This window comes from Zingiber officinale, chromosome 3B (genome assembly GCF_018446385.1).
Source record: "Zingiber officinale cultivar Zhangliang chromosome 3B, Zo_v1.1, whole genome shotgun sequence".
Classification (NCBI taxonomy): Eukaryota; Viridiplantae; Streptophyta; class Magnoliopsida; order Zingiberales; family Zingiberaceae; genus Zingiber; species Zingiber officinale.
Window position 1 is genome coordinate 6,039,264 of NC_055991.1, and position 24,211 is coordinate 6,063,474.

The following is a 24,211-nucleotide window of genomic DNA, read 5'->3' on the forward strand; positions in this document are numbered from 1 at the left end:
AGCGGATCCCCTTACCGCAAACCCCTTCTCCCTTTGAAGAAATCGTACATAGTTCGATCGATAGTCACCGAGTAGGAGAGGGGCTGATACACTCCTCAATACATCCAACGAACTGCTGATAAAATTCAAATCCTCAGAGAGCAATAAATAAAAATGACCAATCCACCTGATCAACTGCCTTTTGAAAGTTCACTTTGAGTACACATTGCCACAACAATTCCTGTATAAGATGGATATTCTCGACAATAGACTAATGTTCAAGAACATCAATTGCTCTTATAACAAATAGTCCAAACTAAATGGCCATTTGGATGCTTTGTCAAGTCAAAATGATTTAAGAAAACTACACAATGAAATGTAAATTTTTTAAAAATTAATGAACTAGATAATATTAAATATGAAATGACCGACTCAACCCTACAAAAATTTTTCACCAGTTACCTACATAAATAAAAAAAATACAAATGAAAGCAATCAGCATTCTCAGATCTAATATTAAATATGAAATGACTGGTCTAAACAATATAAGATTCATCAGATTCCAAAAAACCAAGTTTAAAGTAAAACTCCAAGAGTTCCAGAGAGGGAAAGATAAGGTGCTAACTCAAAAGGTTCAGAAGAAACTGACAACAAAATCAGCATAAACTGGTTAAATAGGGGAGTAGTAAAACCAAACCATCACATTTGTGATGCATATTGCTCATTCTTCATCTTCTTCATCGTCGCCGCCAGCAGCCTTCTTTGCCGCCGCCTTTTGGTTCTTTCTCTTCACCCTTCCAGGGCGGCCACCACCGAATGGACTCATCAAGGAGAAGTCGATGTGCTTTCCTGAATCAACCCTCACCATGAATGATGGGATGTTGACCACCTGCCTACCCACTCTGCAAGGATCGTTTGCAAGTATCAAAGACCAAGATCGTGTTAAAATATCAAGTGAAGTGTAGAGTGAGGAGATAAAGGAACAAAACTTGTGCAAGTTCAGTAGTATAGTATTAGTTGTTCTTATTTATGATTCATAATTCCATATAAAATGAAGTTTACAGAAAACAATAGGCTCACCTAAATATTTTTAGCAAATTAGAAGGGTACAAATGTTGTCACTTGCAAGATTTAGACTAATCAAAATAGTAGCAAGATAAATTATAATAGGGGGGATTAACATGAAGAGAACCAATTGTATATAAAAGAAGAGAAATGAGAAAAAGTTTAGCTTATTGTCAATAAAAGAAGCTAATATGTAGAACCATTACAGGAATGAACTGAAGACCACTGCAGCAGCAGTGTGCTGCTCATTGCCAAATGAGCAACGACACAGTTTAATGAGGAAGATCTATTACTATGACAGAGACAAGACTGTTATCTACTGCCTCGATCTTCCCCAAAGAAAATGAACAGAAAAGAACTATTTTTATGAGATAATTTACAAATTGCAATTTTCATAAAATTAAACCCATCAATTAAAGAAAAAAAGGAAACATATACCTTATATGGCGCTGTCTGATGAGGACCCTTGCATGGTGAATAGACTTTGCCATCCCTGACTTGAAGACAAGAGTCTGAAGACGACGCTCCAAGAAGTTCTCAACAGTGAGGGCAAGGACATAATCAAGCTTGTTCTGTCCTTCATTAAGGAGTCCATAGCGGTTCATCCGGCGAAGGAGAGCCTCTCCTTCAAAAATACGACGAGGGTTCTTTTCATCAAGTGTCAAAAGCTCCCTTGCAGCATTTCGAATCCTGCTCAGTGCATACTGCACCCTCCAGAGTTCCCGCTTGCAGCGAAGCCCATACTCACCGACCAACTTCAGTTCCGCATCAAGCCTCTCCTTCTCATAGGGACGGCGAGGCTTCTTAAATGTCTTCCCATCTGAAAATTTATAGTGTTCCAAGGTTTACCGGTTACAATTCTTAATATTAATCAAGAAAATTGATTTTTTTAAAAGAATATTCAATTTAGCAAGGAGGATCTAAGGTGACGGGACTTCTTAAATATATTCCCATCTGCAAATTTATAGTGCGGCTAGGCTTAACAGCTACAATTCTTAATATCAGTCATGAAAATTTGATTTTTTTTAAAGAAAAAAGAGTATTCAATTTATCAAGGAAGATCAAAGGCCAACCAGAAATTCCAGATCGCAGATAACACAAACGCTAAAATCGAAATAGAAAACAGATCTCCACAACAGATAGCCTACACTTCTAAAAAAAACATGAAAAATTAGGAATCCCTGAACAGAGTAGATCCATTTGAGGATAACAAATAACATCCGAAGCCAAATTCTTAGAGTAGAAGGAAGACTTACAGTTTCTGTAGAAACTGACGTGAACCATGGTTGGTTCTAGAGTTCGCCCCCGGCGGCCGCAGAGAGATCCGAAGAGTGTGCGATAGAGGAACCACCGAATATTTATAGTGAGCTAGAAAACCCTAACCCGGCCCCAGTCTAGGGTATCAGAATTCCGAATGTAATCGGACATGCGAACCGCATTACTGGGCCGGGTTTATTCATTCAGCCGGGTTTATTTAAAAGGGGTCGAAAAAATAATTCGACAGAGAAGAAAAAGAACTTTGTCCTCCACTTGGTGCCTTTCTTCTTCTCTTTTCCTCTGTTTCAGCAAAACCGAACTCAGCTGGTAGCTTTTCCTCTGCAATTCCCCCTGAATTAGAGCCAAAGCATCTCTCTGAACCAAGCAACGCAGCCACCAGACTGAAGCAATTCCATGAATTCGATTCATTTGGATTCCTGCCTTCTTCTTCTGTCCTACCTCGATCAACATCTCTATATACCATTCGTGTCTCCGGCCCCATGCAATCCGTCTCAGAGAGAACTAAGCGAAGGCTATACCCTCGACCTCCATGGCCATTTCGCACGCAGACCTTTCGCAGAAGACGCAGTGGCGCTGGCGATCTGAGCTCGGAAGTCAGTTCGCCCTCCTCTTCGTCTTCCTCTCCGTGATTGCCGGCCTCGTCGCCTTCGTGCTCTGTCTCGCCGCCGAGGCCTCCCGCTCAGAGGCAATTAGGCGAACACTTGATCTGATTTAGTTTCTCGAACGGAGTACATGACCCGTGATTGGTGTCCGCAGGCGACGTGGTTCGCGCTGAGCGAGGAGGGCAACGGGAGGAAGAGCTCCGTGTGCGTCTACGACAGCAGCGGGCGGACGCCGCTGGGCTGCGCCGTCACTGCATTCTTGCTGATGGCGGTGGCTATGCTCGCAGAACACGCCTACTTGTTGGTCGCCGTTGACTCGTCTTCCAAGCATCCGTTCTATGCCTCCTGGCCACAGTCACAGCCGCCTCCGCCCCCCTCTGCGATACCTCACGATCCGCACACGCCGGCCACCGCCGCCGTCGCCGCCACCACCATCACGCGGCAGGCCTGCTGCCTCTTCCTCACCGCCTGGTGATTTCATCTTAATTTTACTTTTTTGGGAAACAATATTTATAAATAATTTCATAATTTCATCGTGTCAATCAGTTGAACACTTGGCTGGTGCAGGATCTGCTTTGCCGTCGCTGAGGTTCTCCTCCTCATCGGCATCGGCGTGGAGGCCGGCCACATCAGCAACTGGAGGAAGCCGAAGCCGGAATGCCACGTCACCCGGCCGGGATTGTTCGCGGCTGCCGGAATTTTCGGCCTAATCTCCGTGCTCCTCGGAGTCGGGGTGTACCTCACGGCGTTGCAGATGCAGAGGCTGCAGCAGCAGCAACAAGCTCATGCCGCCGGCCCGCGGCTTCAGTTTCCTCTTCCCGCTCCGAACGCGCCGGCGGTGACGCAATCGCAACAGCACGGCGAAAAAACTTCCACCTCTGCTTAAAGATCATAAAGTTAATAACCATTTGGTCTACGTTACCCTTTCACAAGTTCCGATTGATTGAATTCTTGTACGCATCTTTGTTCCTTCTTTCCATTAATTCCAGTGAATAAGGATGCCATAATAAGAGAAGCAACATGAGCTGATGTTGCTTCTGTATTTGATCGACATTAACAAATTGTTCCTCTTTTATTACCAACGGAAACCAGAATCAAAGCACAAATAGTTTGTTCGATCAACGAACAATGCTCTTGATCTTCAAAATCTAACAATCCTTAATTTCAACAACATGAATTTTATTTGTCGTGGAACACCCATTCCAAGAACCAAACGATCGACACAGATACCAAAAGCAGCAAATCTTGAAGAACAACTGATACCAATAAGCTTCTAATTACGGAAGTATTAATCCATTGAAATGCTAGTCATCGTAGGTGCGACACTCGTCGGTCTCGGGGTTGTCGTTGCAGTAATTATCCAGAGGGTCGGAGTTGGCCTTGAGCTTGTCCCTCGCGTGGCTGGCCGCCGCGCTCAGCTCCTCCACTTCGTCCCACGCCGCGGCGCACTCCCCGCTCGCCGCGTCTCCGGCGCACGTCTCTTCTGCGTTTTTAATGCTCTCCGCTACCTTCTCCGACAGCTCCAGCGGCGTCGCCGACGCCACCAGTGCCATACCGCCTCTGCGCGGGTAGAGGACGAGGAGACTCCTGCTACCTCCTCGTAGGGGCTCGGAGAGCCTCGCCTTGGCGGAGACGAGCCCTTTGACCGCCCCGGGGAACGACGTCGCTGCCATGGTTAAAGCGCGCTGTGTGGCCGAGGAGGAACGGAAGAAGAGACAAGAAGATAAAGAAGAAAGGAGATCGTTCTTATCCTCTCTTAACCAATAGGATTACTCCACGTAAACAGCAATCGAGGATCTTCTGAGTGACTTAAAGACTAAAAAAAAACTTCGTTTTCCTCATGTGAACGGGTCTTCGGGTTACGGATTTTACTGCCAAAACCCAAATCCAAATTAGGGTTTCTCTCCATCTCCACATCTCCGCCTCCCCGCTGCCGAATCCAGAGTTCAAACCCTAATCCCTAATTTCCAATCGAGGAGGAGAGATGTCGAAGCGCAAGTTTGGTTTCGAGGGATTCGGGATCAACCGCCCCGCCACCTACAACTTCGAGAGAACGCCGGCTCCGCAGCGCCTCTACGTCCCACCTACCTCCCGCGGCGGCGGAGACAACCATGAGGATGCGGACCTCGACAACATCGACTACGACCAGTCCGACTCTCCCGATCGTCCTATTGCAGGAGGCGGCGGAGACGACCTCGAGATCGACCCGCTCGACGCCTTCATGGAGGGGATCCAGGAGGAGATCCGGGTTCCGCCTCCTGCCTCTACGATGTCGAAAGACAAGGGAGAAAAATATGATGACGAGGACGAGGATGACCCTGTGGAGAGCTTCTTGCGATCGAAGAAGGATGCCGGGTTGACTCTGGCATGGGAGGCTCTTCACGCTGGGTATGATTCAGATGAAGAGGTGTATGCTGCAGCCAAAGCAGTGGACTTAGGGGCGATAGAATATGACTCAGATGATAACCCGATTGTCATGGATAAACGGAAGATCGAGCCCATTCCGGCATTGGATCATAGCACTATGGACTACGAGCCGTTTAACAAGGATTTCTACGAAGAGAATCCTTCAGTATCAGGTAAATTTCGTAGCTTTCCTGCTGTTTCGATGACACTTAAGTCAATTGTGTTAGTAGTAATTTTCTCTTGTGTACTAAAACATCCCTTCTACATATTGTGTGACTGTTGTCATGTAAGTCAGATGACAATTTGGACAAATGGGATGGAAATTTTAAAATGCTTTGACCTTCAAGATCTGACAGATGTTCATGTTGTCTGTCTGCTAACTTTACTATATTGATATGTTATAGTGTAGAAAACCTTTTTACCAGTATGGTTTCCATGTCACAGTTGTTAGGAATTTTGAGGTTTGCCAACTTAGGATGCTGAAAGAGCTATTTAGGAACCAATGTGCAGTATTATGTTTTCATCTGTGATTTTTAAGGTTTGTTTTTTGTTCATTTTGTAGGTATGAGTGATCATGAAATTTCTGAGTACCGGAAAACTTTAGCCATCCGAGTCTCGGGTTTTGATATACCAAAACCAATCAAACTCTTTGAAGATTGTGGGTTTCCTTCTCCGCTAATGGGTGCTATTGCAAAGCAGGCCTATGAAAAACCAACAACAATACAATGTCAGGCTCTCCCCATTGTACTGTCTGGTAGAGATATTATTGGCATTGCAAAAACAGGTTCTGGTAAAACTGCTGCATTTGTTCTCCCTATGATTGTTCATATTATGGATCAGCCTGAAGTTGACAAAGGACAAGGTCCAATAGGTGTGATATGTGCTCCAACAAGGGAATTGGCACATCAGATATATCTAGAAGCTAAGAAATTTTCAAAACCTTATGGACTTCGTGTTGCTGCTGTGTACGGTGGGGTATCCAAATTAGATCAGTTCAGAGAACTCAAGGCAGGTTGTGAAATAGTTGTTGCCACTCCAGGAAGACTTATTGACTTGCTTAAGATGAAGGCTCTGACAATGACTAGGGCAACTTATCTTGTACTAGATGAAGCCGATCGAATGTTTGATCTTGGCTTTGAGCCACAGATTAGGTCTATTGTTGGTCAAATTAGACCTGATCGACAGACTTTACTTTTCTCAGCTACTATGCCATACAAAGTTGAACGATTAGCAAGAGAAATTCTTTCTGATCCTCTAAGGGTTACAGTTGGTGAGGTAGGAATGGCAAATGAGGACATTACTCAGGTTGTAAATGTAATCCCTTCTGATGCTGAGAAGATGCCTTGGCTTCTTGATAAGCTACCTGGATTGATTGACGATGGGGATGCTCTTGTATTTGCCTCAAAGAAGGCTACAGTGGATGAGATTGAAAGTCAGTTGCTTCAGAAAGGTTTCAAAATTGCAGCCCTTCACGGGGACAAGGACCAAGCCTCTCGCATGGACATTTTGCAGAAGTTCAAATCAGGAACATATCATGTTCTTGTGGCCACTGATGTTGCTGCCCGGGGACTTGACATAAAATCGATCAAGTCAGTTGTTAATTACGATATTGCTAGAGATATGGACATGCATGTCCATCGCATTGGTCGAACAGGCCGTGCTGGGGATAAAGATGGGACTGCATACACTCTTATCACACAAAAGGAAGCACGCTTTGCTGGTGAATTAGTGAATAGCTTGATAGCTGTTGGTCAGGATGTCCCTGCTGAGTTGATGGATCTTGCTATGAAGGTATGACTTATAAACTTTTTACTTATCCATTATGTACATTGAATAATTATACCTTACAATGGGTTTTCATTTTTGCCGTTGTTATTTATGCTTAGGCCATACCAGGTTAATTTAAGTTCTTGTTGGCTTTTATGAGAAGCAGTCTTGCTGTGTCAATGAATCCTGATATTTGGCTTTTGCTGTAACCTTAATTTAGTTCTGCGTGCCTAAAGTCTATTTATTCTGGTCTTCCATTAAAATTATCCTCGGCACCAACACATTTATAATTTTAAATACAACTATTTGCCAACGAGGTTGTTTATAATACTTATACGATGATTATGAAACATCGAGTGCATTGGAGCCTTGATTCTATCAAAATTCTAGTGTTTTTTTCATTGTCCAACAAATGAGTTCAGTTAAGAGTGTTGTATCTGTTTTTTATGAAGCAACCATGCCCCTGTAAGCTGAAATGAATAGCAAGAAAACTGTTTTGTTTTCTTCTCTATAAATATGTTCATTGAATCTTCTATTAAATTCAGGATGGGAAGTTCAGGGCTAAACGTGATGCACGAAAAGGTTCTGGTATGTGTATTATTTCCATGCCATTCTAGTACAGTTTAAAATAAATGTGTTTTTCATGCGTGGTATTTTTTTTTTTTTTGTGTGGAATATACTGTCGTAAAACATAACCATGTTCAGTATGTTAACATAAAGAAACTCTTTATCAGGTGGGAGAAAAGGTGCAGGTAGAGGAAAAGGTGGTGGCGGAGGTGGGCGTGGTGTACGTGGTGTGGACTTCGGACTCGGTATTGGCTACAATCCAGAGACTACAAATGCAGCAACACCTTCTCACTCTGTTCAGAGTAATAGATCATCTACTGTCAATTCGTTGAGAACCGGGATGATGGCACAATTCAAAAGCAATTTTGTGGCTGCCTCATCTAGTACTAAGAGTAATGTATCCTCCATTGCAAGGCCAGCCTTACCCGGTTTTGTCTCTGGTGGTTCGATCGGAGGGGATGGATACAAGGCACGCTTGGTTAATCCTTTTGTTCCCGCTTCCAAGGACGGAGAAAACAAAAATGAGAATAACAACCACAAGGGCTCTGAAAGGTTAGCCAACAAATAAAAATCTCGTATTGAGTTGAAACTATAAAAATATGTTTTCTTTAAAACTAAACTGTCATGATGCACTATAACCAGATGCTTTGTTCGATCCATTGTAGTCGGTATTGAGTTGAAAAAAGCTTAAGATCCATATGGCTGATTTCAAATACTCGAGAGTAGCATGCATTTGTTATATCTTTGCCTATTTTTATTGTCTCTGATTCGTTTTTCTCCTTGTGATTGCAGCTCAAGACAGAGGCCTCGAGAAAGAAAACGTCCTTCCGGATGGGATCGCTAGGAATAATGTGTTCACTGTTGGGATGCGCTTCATATATTGTTTATTAATCTGGTGAGCGATAGTAAATGCTGCAATGCATGGTTCCGTCGATCAAATATTTTTTATTTCGTCGTTGTAATGTGTTTACGTTGTTCATTAGCTAGATGTGTTTTTTGTATTCAACCTGGCCATAATCTAGTAGTACCTACTGAATTATCATAGGGTCACGGATGGTGGAAATTAAAATACATACTGCCTCAGAACACAAATTAATCTATGAACAAGTCAGTTGACCAGGAAGTCAGATGTCACAGGTCCAACTAATCCAATAGGCTCGTTTGTTTTTTTTTATGCTAAGCCTTGTAATTTATAAAACTATAAAACAATTTTGACTAAATCTTTCCGTTATGGTTCAACCTATTCAACATTTCAACTAACCCTCCTTTTCTACGGTCAAACATTTATTATTTTGCTCTCATAAAATAATCATTTTGTCTTGATTAATTGAATTGCTCGAAGCTTCTGCAGGTCAATGCCCTTGACGTGACATGTTTTTAAAAAATATGTAAAAGTTTTTTTTTGGACATGTTGACCAATTTTAATTCAAGTCTAAAATATATTTCTTGAGAATTAAATACGTGTAATGTAGTTCATTGGTAAAAAAAATTATATATATATATATATATATATCCTCTTATAATGATTTAGAATTTTAAAAATTAAAATATGTTTTTAATTTTAATAATGAATATTTTGACTGCGGGATGAAATATCAGTGACAGTTTGGTATTTGATTAAATCTTTAAGTTCTTTTTTTTTTAAAAAAAAAACTAAGGAGAGTAAAATTTCACTCAAAATTAAGCAGCGGGTCGATTTTATTCGATTCACAACCGGTTCGATCCAGCCTAGATTTTTTGGTTTTTTTTATGGATTAGAGAATGAGTCACTTATATATTAGACCATAACTCTCCATGAATATATGTAAACGATCTTTTCCTCTTCCAAATAAAACAATACGGACTAGAGGATCTGTTCTCGGTTCGATCGGACAGTAGGGTCCTTCAATCTGAGACGTCGGCAAGAAGTGGCACAAACCCGCCCGTGCGATATTCATCCTACGGTTCGTATTTAACCATCAGCGGTAGGGCACGATTGTTAAGGCACTCACGTGGGCCTCGGCCTTGATATGGCGTCTCCGTCTCCCTCATCGAGCTAAACGGCGCTTTAGGACCGTGATGGCCATTTGACGACGTCGTCACGCTTGGAGTTTTGGGAATCCACATGGTGGTTAAAGAAAAAGAAAGTCCCCAAATTTCCTCTCGTGTTCTTCGATCCGAGATCGCGCAGATACAGCAGCGGGCTTTCTAGGAGGTAATTCGATCTATCTTTTTTCGCTAGCTATACGATTGGGGAAGAAGAAGAAGAAGAAGAAGCAGAACGGCCGTGGTTGGAGATGCTCGTTGAGGCGGAGGTTTCTCCCTCAAAGTTGCCGGTGCTCGTCGTACACAGCCGATGCGGGTCCGGAGTCGTCGAGGAGGTCGTCCAAGTGTCCGAAGCAGCTGCAGCTTCAGCTGCGGTTTCCAGTGGGGGATCAGATAACGTGGAGGTTGATCTTACGGTTTCCGAGATGGTGAGTTTTGATTTTGAAGTTTGTTTTTTTTTCCCACTAGATTTGTAGGTAACTCTTTCGTGTAGTTGCGTGTGCTCTTGTTGTGTTCCTTCAGGCGGGGAGTGAAAAGAAGCTCCGTTATTCGTCGATTCAGTTCAATTTCTCAAGATTTTGAGAATATTACTAGGAAATTTTTGTTTATCCTTGTTTGATTAAGTATATTTCAGTCTGGCGCTATATTGTTAAAGACGGGGAAAAAAATCTGTTGGTTCTTTACTGTTTCCTTTGGCTAGGTCGATTGTTTGTAAATGATTTTTTTCTTTCTTTCTAGCTTTTGATGAATGACTTGAAACGTAGTTGATTTTTCATATCGAGCTTGAAATTTATTTCTGAATTATTAAGAGTAGTTGTATGAATTCACGCATGCTGATTTTTCATTTGAGTCATTTTTATCAAATTCATGGTAAACGTTTCTCACTTGGCACACAGGGATTGCAGGTTAGATTTAAAAGTTTACAAGGATAGGGTGGATTCCACCTTCATTCTCTTAACTTATGTAATTTCTAGACATGCAATTTAGACTAGAAATAATTGAATGCTAGTAGCGATTCTAATTTATGTTTTTGTTCAAAAGAAGTTCAATTGTCTGACCATAAACTTTCAAATTTAGGATTCATTAAAAACATTTCTAATTATTCACAGTTAAATACAATTATTATTTATCTACGAGATCAAAAAATGAATTTAATGACATTCAGAATTCAATGGCTGGTAAATTTTCATCAATTAAAATAAATCCGGCAATATAGTTGATTAATTGTGGAAGGATCTATTCTTAGAAAATAACAAATTGTCCCTAAAATAACAATGACATAATCTGTAGTTTAGGAACACATAAAGGAACCCGGCATATAGCATAAATGGTAAAATAATTTTAAAAAGTGCATGATATGATGCCTTATTTTATGTTATCAAAGGCTAAAAGCATTTGTCACTGTGACATCTAGTAACTTAAATGACAAATTGAGCCCACGTGAGACCACCATACTATATTCAGACAACAGTGTTATCATGGCTTTTATATTTCAGCATGTTGCTTTTGATCTACTAGTTTTTCTTCAACTTCCATCATTGGTTACTTTTTTCTCTGTTGCTCAGTTATTTTTGTTGTTCTTTCTTCCCTTCAAAAGTTGCAAGTTTAAATTTTCTTTATTTGTCTTTCAGGACATATTTCATATTTCTTGTAATCCATGGTGTTTGTTCTTGTACTCTATTATGATTAAAATTCAATGATCTTTGGTGGCTGCTTATTTTGATCAAGTAGCTAAGTCTCTAAGAATTAAGAAAGTTGATGTTGTTTGGATCTATAGCCTTATTAGCTGAAATGTACAGCATGACAAATGGTATTGATATCTACAAGCACTGCAAATGAAGATTGTAAGTTTTCTAATTGTGCTTGAATGGATGTAAGGTTTGCTGAAGCTGGATATGGTGGTAATAGTATGACGCCTTAACTTCCTCTCTAGTCTGCAGGCCCAACAAGGGCATAACAAAAAACTACATATTGTTAGAATCTTTTTGTCCTGTCAATTTCGTAGTTGAAAACATATCTTTCAAAACTAATAATACTTTAGGTTGCAAAAATTTCAATCGAGATCCTATGTAAAGAGATTTGACTCATCTATGAGGTTTTTTGGTTATTCATTTGCTTTCTTCTTTGAAGTGGATGTATCTGCTTATTTATTGTTGCATGATGGATATAGATCACATATAGTTGCTTTGGTTCCCGAAAGAAGTTTGTGTGCTCAAGTAACAAATTATGTATATTTGTCTATGGTTTGACAGGGCACAAGATCATCACTTGCCTCAGTTAATTCTTTTAGATCACATCAATTTGTTCCTAATCTTCGTTCTGGTAGCTTTGCCAATATTGGACCTAGGAGATACATGGAAGATGAACACATTCGCATTGATGATCTCTCGGAAAATCTGGGAACTATGTTTAGGTGCCCAACACCTAGTGCCTTTTATGGGGTAACCTATTAATACCACTTGATATATGACCTTATTAATATTTGCTGCAGATAATAGTTTTGTTACAAGAAAAATCTTTGTTACACAGATTTTTGATGGCCACGGAGGTCCAGAAGCATCTGCCTATATTAAAAGGCATGCCATTAGGTTCTTATTTGAAGATGCTGGCTTTCCTCATGCTGATGAACCTGATGAGGATTTCATGAAATCAGTCGAGAACTCAATCAAAAGCGCATTTCATCTTGCTGACCTTGCTTTGGCTGATGAGTGTATTAGCAGTTCTTCTGGAACCACAGCACTCATGGCACTGGTATTTGGAAGGTAGGTAATTCTGAAAGCAATCACATCAGGTCTTTGATATAGTTGCATATGTTTTGATACTAAAACACAGTTTTACAACGATTTTATTTCTTGTTGGGTGGTCATTGAAGAGTCTCAGCTAACTGTGAACAACGACGTATCCATAAATCTGATATGAGTCATCATGTATCAGTTTTATGGACGTATATGAGTTGTAGTTTTGTCAAGGATCTTTTTGACTCATACTGTATTTGATTGAATGTTCAATTAGTGCTACTGTTGATTGCTGAATTATTAGTTCTCACTTGGTCCTTTACTCTTAGCATGTTGGTTATCTCCATCGTTTTCACAACCCTGTGCAGGCTGCTCATGGTCGCCAATGCTGGAGATTGCCGAGCTGTTCTATGTAGAAAAGGTGAAGCAGTTGAAATGTCACAGGATCACAGGCCCACAAATGCAGTCGAACGTCAGAGGATCGAGGCATCTGGCGGTTACATTGATGGCGGTTACCTCAATGGTGTGCTGTCCCTCACTCGCGCCTTGGGAGACTGGGACATCAAAGAGCCTCGAGGCTCTCCTTCCCCTCTCATCGCAGAGCCCGAGTTCAGGCATGCCCTTCTATCAGAGGATGATGAGTTCCTAATTATAGGATGTGACGGCATATGGGACGTGATGTCAAGCCAGCACGCCGTTGACATAGTGAGCAAGGGACTGAGACGGCACGACAACCCTGAGTTGTGTGCCAGAGAGGTAGTTATGGAGGCACTGCGGCTGAAGACATTTGACAATCTTACATTGCTTGTGGTCTGCTTCTCTGACGAATATTCCAGTCCTTCCATGCTACAAGGTGAACAACAACCGCAGCTCTGCGGATTTAGGTGTTGCAAAAGCCTGTCAATCGATGCACTTTGTAACCTTAAGAGCTGGTTGGGTAAAAATGGGCAGAGTTGAGCTTACATGATCTTTGTAGATATCTGGAAGGGACGACAAAATCCTGAAAATTACTCTGCGATCCTGTTTTGGCTGAATTAGAGTGGCCATAATCATAGAATAGCCAACCAGTTTTGTAGTTTTCTTAAATTTGTTCTTCCTGTCGTCCATTATTTTGATTGTAATAATCTTAGAGGGTTATTCTCTGTAAATAATATTAAAGTAGGTATGGTGTATCAGATTGACTTATTATTATTGTTTTTTTTATGATTGATTACGTGTTTAATTAAAACAAAGTTTGATCAGGACGCATTATTTTATTTTTTTAAAATTTTTTTATTGCTGATTATGTGCAAGAATTGTTGACCATTCTTTGGGGCACGTTGAAATTGCCATCTTTACTAAAGTATACTTTATTGACTTATAAAATATTCATTCTATTTAAAATTTATTTTTTTATTGTTTTTTCGAGTGCATGAAGTAAGTTGCTATTTATGATAATGGCAGTGGTTTGGTGAAAATTTTCCAATTTTTGTAATATGCACGACGAGTTGAGAGGAGATCTCTTGGATCATTTTTTTTATGGTCTAGGGATGTGTCATTCGAATTTGTAATCGGATCGTGATCGTAATTCGGTCGTAATTGATTGTGATTCCTTTTAATGTTTATCGTCCCTATCAGATTATAGTTTTTGTTCGGAGCGGGCGGTCGGAGGCTATCCGAAGGCCTCCGGTGATGGATAAGTGGTCAAGTTATTGGGTGCCGAGCGAGGGTATTCTCCGGACGGTCTTCGGATGTCCGCTTCGAACAAAAATTATAATTTGATGGGGATAATGAACTCTAGAAGAGATCATAACTAATTATGATCAAATCATGATCATAATTCAATTACAAATAAGAGTGACACACCTCTCGATCATAAAAAGTGATCCATTAGAACTTAGCTCCGACGAGCTTACAAAGTGCCACGTCACGGTGGCCCCCAGCGAGGTTGGTGTGGCTACCGCATCCACCGGGTCAATTTTCTCTTACTCCGAAAAATCTGGGCCGTCAGATCTTTCGTGATTCGATGGCTATCCTGGAGCATCCGTTCTGGACCTCTGAAACGTTTGTACGCGTAACCTTTACAAAGTCTTACCCGTCTTATGATTCGACACATCGCAGGCAAACTCTCTGGGGTAAGTGAGATGTAACTAGTAAGTTGGGTGGCATAAACAACCTAACTAATTCGAGAAAACATTAAGTTTTATTATTAACCCGTTGAGAAGGTACTCGGATGCTACCTGTATTTCTATTCCCCTTAAACGTGGAACCCAGAAATGGAGTCAGATCAAGTACTGGTGTTTGTGAGTCGCTGGGCCAGGTCCGTCTATAAATAAGGGAGGAGGGTATTGGAAGAAGCCGTGAAAAGGGGTGGATCTCGAAAGCAAACGCTGCCAACCCAAATCGTGTCCGGAGTAAGGTGTTTTTCTAAGATTAATATTTTTTTTCTTAGTTCGTGTTGCGTGTAGATTAGATCTTCTCTGAATGGTTTCTGATGTTTTCGTTTGTTGTTGTTTTGGAGATGGCTGATTAGTTATTGGGCGCTGCTCCGTTGTCGAAATGACCAGATCTGCTTTTCTATCTTACTCAAAAGAATTATTGTGGCGTAGTTTTGTACTTTTGTTTTTACCATTCTTGCTCAAATCTCGTTAGAGAACCACGCAGAGCTGTAATTTTGACTTGTTGCGGTTGAATATATCTGTTTGGAACTGTTTTTCTTGGGTCCTGAGATTTTTGTTTTTTGTCGTCCTGCAGGATTCGATCTATTTTGTTTATTTACCTTAGAAATTTCCTTTTTATTTTATTTTTAATTTTTGTGCTGAGATATGTCATATGCGAGCATCTTACACATAAAATAGTTCAGTTATTCAAATATAGTAACTAAAGATCGGTAAGATACACTCCTTAGCTTGTCAGATCTGTTTATTTTTTTATTCAAGTCAGTATTTTCTATTCAGATCTAATACTTTAGATGGAGTTTTGACTGCGGATAAAAAGATTCAATTCTTCCTGTAATATATCCCTTTGATGACTTGGTGTACAATGCTAGCTTTCACAACTCGATCTAAAAAGTTGTTTTTTGGATGTAGAACAGACATAACTAGCTTCTATTCTGGCCTTTACACTTATCGTTGTAATTTGGTTTTTAGTTTTCTACTTTACTTTGGTTTTCATGTTGTATTGGTTTTTCCATTCTTGGAACATATACATAATAATTGCTGTGTTATGTTCTATAAATCTCCTTTCCAAATGTCTCTTTGCCAGCATAAACATGCATAGAGCATGCATGAGTGCATGCATCCAGAACCTGCTTCAGTATTCATATTATACGTATGAAAGTGACATCTAATTTGATTATGTGTTATAAATATGTATTCTAAGTTTCATTTTTGATGTTTCAGGTTAGAGGATAATGGCTCAAATCGATACCTTCCTTTTCACCTCTGAATCTGTGAACGAGGGACATCCTGACAAGTTGTGCGACCAGATCTCCGATGCAATCCTTGATGCCTGCTTGGCACAGGATCCTGACAGCAAGGTTGCTTGTGAGACGTGCACGAAAACGAATATGGTCATGGTCTTCGGGGAGATCACAACCAAAGGCAATATTGACTATGAAAAGATTGTTCGGGAAACATGCCGTTCAATTGGCTTCGTGTCAGATGATGTTGGCCTGGACGCTGATCACTGCAAAGTGCTAGTTAACATCGAGCAACAATCACCCGACATCGCCCAAGGTGTCCATGGACACTTCACCAAGCGCCCTGAGGAAATCGGAGCTGGTGACCAGGGTCACATGTTTGGTTATGCAACAGATGAGACCCCTGAGTTGATGCCTCTCAGCCATGTCCTCGCCACCAAGCTAGGTGCCCGCCTCACTGAAGTCCGCAAGAATGGCACCTGCCCATGGCTGAGGCCTGATGGGAAGACCCAAGTCACAGTCGAATATCAGAATGAAAATGGCGCCATGGTTCCCATTCGTGTCCACACCGTCTTGATCTCCACCCAACACGATGAGACTGTCACCAACGATGAGATTGCTGCAGACCTTAAGCAGCATGTCATCAAGCCTGTCATCCCTGATAAATACCTCGACGAGAAGACCATCTTCCACCTCAACCCATCTGGACGCTTTGTCATTGGTGGTCCTCATGGCGATGCTGGCCTGACTGGCCGCAAGATCATCATTGACACTTACGGTGGCTGGGGAGCTCACGGTGGTGGTGCTTTCTCAGGCAAGGATCCTACCAAGGTCGACAGGAGTGGTGCATATATCGTTAGGCAAGCAGCCAAGAGCATTGTGGCAAACGGCCTCGCACGCCGTTGCATTGTGCAAGTGTCCTATGCAATTGGTGTTCCTGAGCCACTCTCAGTCTTTGTCGACTCCTGTGGCACTGGCAAGATCCCAGACAAGGAGATTCTAAAGATTGTGAAGGAGAACTTTGATTTCAGGCCTGGAATGATCACCATCAATCTTGACTTGAAGAGGGGTGGTAACCGATTCCTCAAGACTGCAGCATATGGTCACTTCGGCAGGGATGACCCCGACTTCACCTGGGAGGTGGTCAAACCCCTCAAGTGGGAGAAGCCGGCTGCCTAAATCCTTACCATTTAAATTCATCTTCTATTATCTAGAGAATCATTGCCGCTTTAGTTTCCAATCCTTAACATAGACGCCTATTCAGTTATCTCTTATTATGTTTGTTTCCTTCATTATCTGCTTTACTTGTTTGCTGAAGCTTGAAAGTGGAGTGGCCGGACTAGATTTCTCTAAATGATTAAAGACGCAACAGAGAGCTGGAGTCGATCGACGATGGCTAGTGTATTTTGTACCGTCTGTATGCATTGTTGTAGGATAATAAATATATTTCTCTTTGAATGGCTCCTCCTTCCCCAGTTGTAATCCTCACCAACTAACTTTTTGGTTTTGCCATTTGATTTTCATATGCTAAATGAGATAAAACTATCAACAGAAATCTATATAGATTTGATAACTACAAGTGCTAAAATCAAATAGAATCAGTACTTGCCGCCTGCACTAGATCAAATAGTAAAATGTGTGGAATGAATTGAAATGTTCAAGTGAAACAATTGAACTAAACATATTCAAATTAGTGTATTGAGTTCACTCAAACAGAAAGCAAATGGACTATTTAAGTTCAACATTTGATGGACTAAAGTTAAACTATAAATTGAACTATTTTTCTTATTGATACTTAAAATTTATTATTCCATGTGACAAAAGTTAAGTGAAACGGAAAAATAAATTAGATATATTTAATCATTTTGCTTATTTTAAGAGAATCCAAATGGAAGAAAATAATAGCACTAAATTATATTATAAGGTTACCTAATCTTCTTTGCATCTAGTTCCATCCAATTTTGAAAATTATTTCTTTCTTCCATGCTTTTCTTCTATTTAAATAAGAAAATTCATTAAAGTTTTTTCTTCGGCAAAAATAGTAAGAGCAAAAAGACGCAACAATAATTAAAAATTTTCAATTACTATTCAATTGATTATAGTTTTATTTCTTCCAAACAATTAATAAGATGAATAAATAAGTATTATACTAAAATTAATAATATTTATTTATTACCATTAATAAGATGGATAAACAAGTATTTTACTAAAATCAATAATAATTATTTATTTGGGAATGGAGGACGCAAGTAAATTTGGGAAATTTTTAAATCACGTATCATATTTACCAAACAACATATCATTTGGATGCTGTTTCTATTCTATCATTTCTTCCAATCGTATATTTCAATTCCTACTTTTAAAGCATCCTAATCATGTTCAAAAGATTAAATAAAAAAAATATTAATGTGATTTGGATGCATGCAACTTCAACATCCCCCTCTACTTGTGTAAAACAAATCTCTCACTCTCTTTCTCACACCTATAGAGTCTCAATGCTATTGATGGATTTAGATTGATCCATTTGATTTGATCCTCTTGGTATAGTCTGATTTAGATCAAGCCCAATGTGGATCTTTCTGGAGATCAAGATCACGCTGTTGGTGTAATTGGTATTAATGATCAAATATAAGTTTTGATAAATGATAAATAGATTAAAATTAGATGTTGTATGATCTAATCTTTTTATCAAATGTCAGGACTTGATAGGTTTGACACCAAGCTGAAATCTAGCTAGGCCTAGAGGATCTGATAGTTGGTGTAGAAGTCCAGATAGGTCAAGAAGTGACCCGATATTTGACGGATAGTCCCTGACAATTGGTTGAACTCCTGCGGACCTGACAATTGGTGGGAAAACCTAATGGCCCGAAGTCAAGTGATTCTGCATGATAAGTAAGGTAAGTGACTAGAGGAGAGTAATTCAGTGAGAACGAGTCCTAATTAGGGACTTTAGGCGCTGGTCCAGTTTATGCCCATTTTAGAAACCTAGACTGAGACCGTAACTAGATCCTGATCTCAAAAAGGCATGGTCTAATTAATAATACTTATATAAATTGTGCTAACTTTGTTTTGTAGGTCAAATATTTTGTTGTTAGCCTAATGTGTTTTTGCAGGAGCAAAAACTAAGTTAAGGCTCGAATGAATACTATCTGAGGCGTCTCGAAGGGTCTTAGAGACCCTTTGGAGTGGCGCAAAGGCGCCTTGGATCTAGCGGAGGCACCCTTGCACAGATGAAGTTTAAGGATAAACTTCTCGTTGCGGGGAGGCACCCTAGACACTACAACAAAATCGCTCATAGACATCAGTGGAACAACAACGATTTTAGGCTAAAACCGATGTCTATAAGTATTTTACACCGGTTTTTCTAAAAACCGGTGTCTATGAGCGCAGATTTTAGCTCATAGACATCGGTTTTTTAGGCGATGTCTATGAGCGCCCTTTTTTTGGTTAATAGACACCGATTTTAACATCGGTTTTTAAAATCCGATGTTAATGAACCAAAATAAAATATTTTAATATTCCCACAGCCAAAATTTGCAACACTGTGAAGTTCCCTCCAAACCTAAATCTATATCGCGCCCCTTCCTCAGGCGACCATCTCTCTCGTCTAAACCTAAACCTAAACCTCCGACCATCTCTCTCAACCTCATCTGCCTCTTCTCCTTCCTAGATCGACGCCCTTCTTCTCCGTCCGCGTTGTGAAACCTCGGCCACGTTGCTCGCAGTCTCGCTTGTTTTTTTTGTTGGTCCAGTCCGCGGAAGAAGAAAAAAAAAAGCCGCGTCGCATCAAAAAAAAGCACCGCCCGCGAGCGAGCTCCTCTCAGCGAGCCACCGCCCTCTCCACGAGCGAGCTCCTCTTCGCGACCAGCCACCTTCCTCGCCGCGAGCCACCGCACCTTCCTCGCCGCGAGCATCCGCGAGCTGGAGCTCTCCGCGAACCCTATTCCTCTCCGCGAGCCACCTTCCTCTCCGCGAGCAGTCTCCTCACCACAAGCCCAAGCAGCAGCGGCCAGACACCTTCCTCGCCGCGAGCCACGACCCTCTCCGCGAGCCCTAGCAGAAGCGCCGCGGTCCAAATCCTGGTTGGGAAAAAATAGTACCACCATTACCATCCAGCAGCAAGCCATCCTGGTCTTGCGTTGAATCTTCATCGTCGCTCTGGTAATTTCCCCTCTTTTCTTTATTGGATTCTTGCCTAATTGTCTTCTGTTTCCTTAGGGAATCACTAATGGTTAGGTTTTGTTTGGATTCATGTGCTGGAACAAAGTTATTTGGTTGATTATTTTATTTTTATTTTTTTGGCAAGAAACAAAATGGCCAAATTAATCTGGGTAGATTTCTGGTTTGGCTGGTTCTTCGTGTTTGTGCCTCATATGGAATCAAAAAAATTGTTTCTTTTTAAACCCATGGAGTAATTCTCTTTCATCCGTGGATAATTCTAAAAGGCGTGAACTTTCTTGCTGAATTGGTCTTGTAATCCTTCAGTTGAAGCTCATTTAATCTATTAGCATTATGACTTCCTATACTTAGTCACACTTCCTTTTTTTAAATTTTTAATCCAAAGATTAGGGGGTTTTTATTGTTGTTTTTAGTACCTTCCTAGAAATGTGTTATGGACGACTATAAAGAAGTAATTAGTTCTAATTCATAAAGAGATAATGCTGATTTCTTGCTTGTAATCTGTATTTTACTTATTTGCCTGTGCATTCAATCTAGTTATAGCATCTTTGAAATGAAGAGTATTGAAACCTGTTTGATCCCACTTCTATCCAGTTTTTCTTGAAGGAACTCTCATTAAGTCTTCTTCGTAAGTTGTATAGTAAACCATGAAGAGTGTTTGTTACTCAGTTATGTGATTACACAAACCATGGAAGTGTTCAAGAGATTTGTTATATTAATTTAGTTTGATTTATTTGCATATTGTGCAACTACTAACTCGCCATTGAAAGAAGCTAACTTTATCCAGAGGATTGGAAGTGCAAGTATATCCATGGTTAACAAAAATATATTAGTGTATGCATAGATGTTATGTGACTGATAACTGGATTGAACCTTACTGATATGAGGTTAATCTATGATGTGAACCTTACTGATACATGGTAAAAAGTCAAACTCTTTGACTACCTCCTTAATGTCTCCTATTACTGATCTTTCAAGCCCCGTTGTGTCCATTACTATTACTATGAAGAAATTGAAAGGAAAGAACTACGCTTTGCGTGCTGCAATAGTTTGAGTTTGGTTTGTGGTTCATGATGTAATCGGCGATCTCTTCCAATTAAGATAAGACATTGGGATAGTTACTCACATTGGTTGACTTTAGATTTTTGAGTTGACTGTAGTATTTTATAAATCACTTCAATTGTCAAGGTCATTTAGAATAGTTCTGACAAGGTCTTCACTATTATGTGCCTTCATATTGTTTGCTCTGAGTTAAAGATAGTTCTGACAAGGTCAGATGTGTAGATGCGGAGGATGTTGGCATTTACCATAGTGGCACAAGTTGGTGTTGTCCTAGATCAAATAATTCGGGGGAACTATTGACTAACACCATCAAACATATTTAAATTGATTATAATTGAATTATAATATGCTTCATTTCTGTGTTACTAGTATGTTCCAATTTACCTCTAGAAGTTTGTGAACTTCATAGAAAAATTGATTTTACGTATGACTAGATTCAGAATTTAGAAATTCTGCAGATTTTTTTTTAAAAAAAAAATGGTTAGGTGTCATTTTTTTTTTCCCCTGAAACTGACTTATGTATTTCTCCATGTTGGATAATATAAACCTTAAGAGTTGCATATTATGTATATCTTTTAGTAGGCCTCAAGTGAGATGGAATGAAGACAACTTGTATGAAATTGAAGCCAATAAACCAGTGAGGCAGAAAATAACTGAACCTAAAACACCTTATCATCCTATGGTTGAGGCTGATGGTAAGTCCGCAAATGTTAATTTATTCAAACAACTTGCACTTTGATCTAATATCTATTTAACAAGTTAAAGAGGGAATAAATAACTTTCAGATGCTTAAAACTCATTCATTGGTAATGCAGGTTGTTTATCGCCAAGAAGAACTTCGCAGGTCCAAATCATCCTCATCTTCTACTGCTTGCTGATTTTTTCCCCCTTTGATGAAGTGTCTTCTTTCTAATTACATGGCTCCAGAAGTTTTAAAACGGAATTATGGACCAGAAATTGATATATGGAGTGCTGGAGTTATACTCTATATCTTACTGTGTGGAGTTCCACCATTTTGGGCTGATAAGCTTTCTATCAATAAATCCATTTTGCACACTTCATTATTTGTTCTACCACTTTCTACAAATAAGTTACTTATTATCTACTTGTGATAATGGAACCTATTATCTACTTTCTTGATAATGGAGTTCCACTTTCTTGATAATTTCCTATTTTAATCCATCTTACCTGTTTGTAAATGACATGTTAGTAACCCTGCAAAATATTAGTCTTCAAGATGCATTGCCTCTTCTCATTACATTTTAGTTCAAAATGCATGGTTTTTTTTTTGCTTGATTTAAAGTTCAAGATGCACGGAACTTTTCTCCCCGAGAAAGCAGAGTGAAATTTTCATTATATTGCTATGCTGAATTATTAGTTAACTGTGGTACATGTTTGATGGAAAAGGAGATGTAATGGAGACTTAAGTCACTAATCAGCTGTAAGATTCTGGAGATCAGTATAGTAATGGCAACTTCTCAGTTGGCATGCTTTGGAAGTTAAAGAGCGGATCTGCCTTGGCACAGTGCTCTTGTGGAGCTCTTTTGCGCTAGTTAAAGTTAAAATTCTAGTATGGTTAATACTTAGAGATAAGCTGAACATAATGTCAAACTTGAGGAAGCATGGACTTTTTGGATTTTTCGTGTCCCTTATGTGCTGGAGGAGTGGAGGAAACAAGCAGATATTTTTTTGATTGTGTATTATCTGTGTGATTGGATGATAGCATCTATGCTTGGGTTCTTTATTGATTGGGATGGTAAATTTAAAAAGGAAAAATGGATGGATGCCTGCAGGACTCTCACAGGTAAAAAGCTTTGAATCTTCAATACAATCACTAAAAGCCTGGCTGTATCGAATCTGGCTTGTTTTCTACCTAGTTATTTTCTAAGATGTGCAGCCAAATCTTGAGTATTTGGTGTGCTCTTGGGAGACCTATTATGCATATGGAGGACTAGAGCACCAAGGTCTGCTTTACCTGCATTCATATTACTCTCAAGATAATGGAACCTATTATCTACTTGTTTATTTCTTCACTTTGATTATCATTTGTCATTGGACTGTTAATCTCTTTTTGATTTTGTGGATAACTTTGCTGCAAACTATGCTCTGAAGAGAGTTTATTATGTCAACTATGCATTGGGGATATCTGGACGCAGGAAACCTTGTTGGCATCTATTATGAACAAAGTCAACTTGACATGGCAATTCTGCATTACAAGCAAGCTATCAACTGTGATTCTACCTTTATTGAAGCTTACAATAATCTGGTAAGTTGATAATGGTCTAATATGTCAAAATGTGGTATCCTTCTTGATGGTGAGCCAGGTTAGTTAATGATCGACTTTCTTGCACATTAAAAGGGGAATGCTCTCAAAGACGCTGGACATTATAGGGTGACTTTTTAATTTGGATATTTTTATTCTCTTAAGTTTTTTTCCTTGTTGAATAACTTCATTTTAATAATTTTTCCCAAGTCATCCTTTGCTTTACAACCTAACCATCCACAAGCATTGTCAAGCCTTGGCAACATATACATGGATTGGTAAGCTTTAGAAATGTTTGATGACAACTGCGCGGATACTTTATTTTTGTTTCTTAATGAAACTTCTCTTCATGCATGAAGTACATAGAATATCATTGATAAAGCTGCAGGTTGTCAAAAAAGACTATTGGTAATTAGGAAGCTAATTTCAAAATTTTCACATTTGCATACTTCACTGGTGAGCTGATCATATCAATATTTCATAGTTGTCAAAGCAATATTCACAAATTACAATTACAATTGAAATTGCTAGGGTTGTAAATGAGCTACACCGATGTTCAAGCTTGTTTATTAGAAAACAAACTAGTGTATTGTCGAACCAACCCCAAGATGTTACTGAGAGCAACTAGAGAAAACATTTTACTTGATCCAATAACTGAGACTTGTATCAATTACTCAATTTTCACATTTTCTAGATAATTTAAACTTTAAAATAACAACATACACAAATACTATCAGAAATATATAAATGTATTATATTCTACATACATTTAAATAGCAAAACTAAAGAAAAAGGATCATAAACAAACCTTAGAGAAAGCCAGACTACTAGCTTTAAAGCATGCCCATTTATGTTATTGAACTTACAACAAATGTTCAAGCAT

The 24,211-nt window shown here is 39.7% G+C and overlaps 6 protein-coding genes across 7 annotated transcripts; 4 read left to right on the forward strand and 2 right to left on the reverse strand.

Annotated features, from left to right (window-relative positions):
* Nucleotides 1-511: 511 nt before the first annotated feature.
* Nucleotides 512-2,438, reverse strand: LOC122055676 (40S ribosomal protein S9-2-like). The gene is made up of 3 exons (XM_042617217.1): nt 2,301-2,438; nt 1,483-1,864; nt 512-881 (listed from the first exon to the last, which is right to left on the reverse strand). Exons 1-3 carry the CDS (start codon nt 2,326-2,328, stop codon nt 701-703), a joined length of 591 nt encoding a protein of 196 aa, XP_042473151.1. The 5' UTR covers nt 2,329-2,438; the 3' UTR covers nt 512-700.
* Nucleotides 2,439-2,851: 413 nt separating this feature from the next.
* On the forward strand, nt 2,852-4,002 carry LOC122055675. The gene is made up of 3 exons (XM_042617216.1): nt 2,852-3,007; nt 3,079-3,395; nt 3,492-4,002. Exons 1-3 carry the CDS (start codon nt 2,852-2,854, stop codon nt 3,808-3,810), a joined length of 792 nt encoding a protein of 263 aa, XP_042473150.1. The 3' UTR covers nt 3,811-4,002.
* Nucleotides 4,003-4,082: 80 nt separating this feature from the next.
* Nucleotides 4,083-4,597, reverse strand: LOC122055677 (calvin cycle protein CP12-1, chloroplastic-like). The gene has a single exon (XM_042617219.1). It carries the CDS (start codon nt 4,595-4,597, stop codon nt 4,229-4,231), a length of 369 nt encoding a protein of 122 aa, XP_042473153.1. The 3' UTR covers nt 4,083-4,228.
* A 182-nt stretch (nt 4,598-4,779) lies between these two features.
* On the forward strand, nt 4,780-8,703 carry LOC122055671 (DEAD-box ATP-dependent RNA helicase 24-like). 2 transcript variants are annotated; one of them, XM_042617212.1, is made up of 5 exons: nt 4,781-5,503; nt 5,893-7,121; nt 7,643-7,685; nt 7,832-8,216; nt 8,457-8,703. In XM_042617212.1, exons 1-5 carry the CDS (start codon nt 4,909-4,911, stop codon nt 8,506-8,508), a joined length of 2,304 nt encoding a protein of 767 aa, XP_042473146.1. In that variant the 5' UTR covers nt 4,781-4,908; the 3' UTR covers nt 8,509-8,703. The 2 variants fall into 2 exon arrangements, with proteins under 2 accessions (XP_042473147.1, XP_042473146.1); XM_042617213.1 differs by lacking the exons at nt 7,643-7,685; nt 8,457-8,703 and having other exon boundaries at nt 4,780-5,503; nt 7,832-8,192.
* Nucleotides 8,704-9,685: 982 nt separating this feature from the next.
* On the forward strand, nt 9,686-13,609 carry LOC122055674 (probable protein phosphatase 2C 47). Its single transcript, XM_042617215.1, has 4 exons — nt 9,686-10,117; nt 11,942-12,130; nt 12,219-12,451; nt 12,793-13,609. The coding sequence occupies exons 1-4, from the start codon at nt 9,941-9,943 to the stop codon at nt 13,379-13,381; spliced, it is 1,188 nt and encodes a 395-aa protein (XP_042473149.1). The 5' UTR covers nt 9,686-9,940; the 3' UTR covers nt 13,382-13,609.
* A 1,053-nt stretch (nt 13,610-14,662) lies between these two features.
* On the forward strand, nt 14,663-17,287 carry LOC122055672 (S-adenosylmethionine synthase-like). The gene is made up of 2 exons (XM_042617214.1): nt 14,663-14,822; nt 15,805-17,287. The coding sequence occupies exon 2, from the start codon at nt 15,816-15,818 to the stop codon at nt 17,001-17,003; it is 1,188 nt and encodes a 395-aa protein (XP_042473148.1). The 5' UTR covers nt 14,663-14,822; nt 15,805-15,815; the 3' UTR covers nt 17,004-17,287.
* The last annotated feature ends 6,924 nt before the right edge of the window (nt 17,288-24,211 follow it).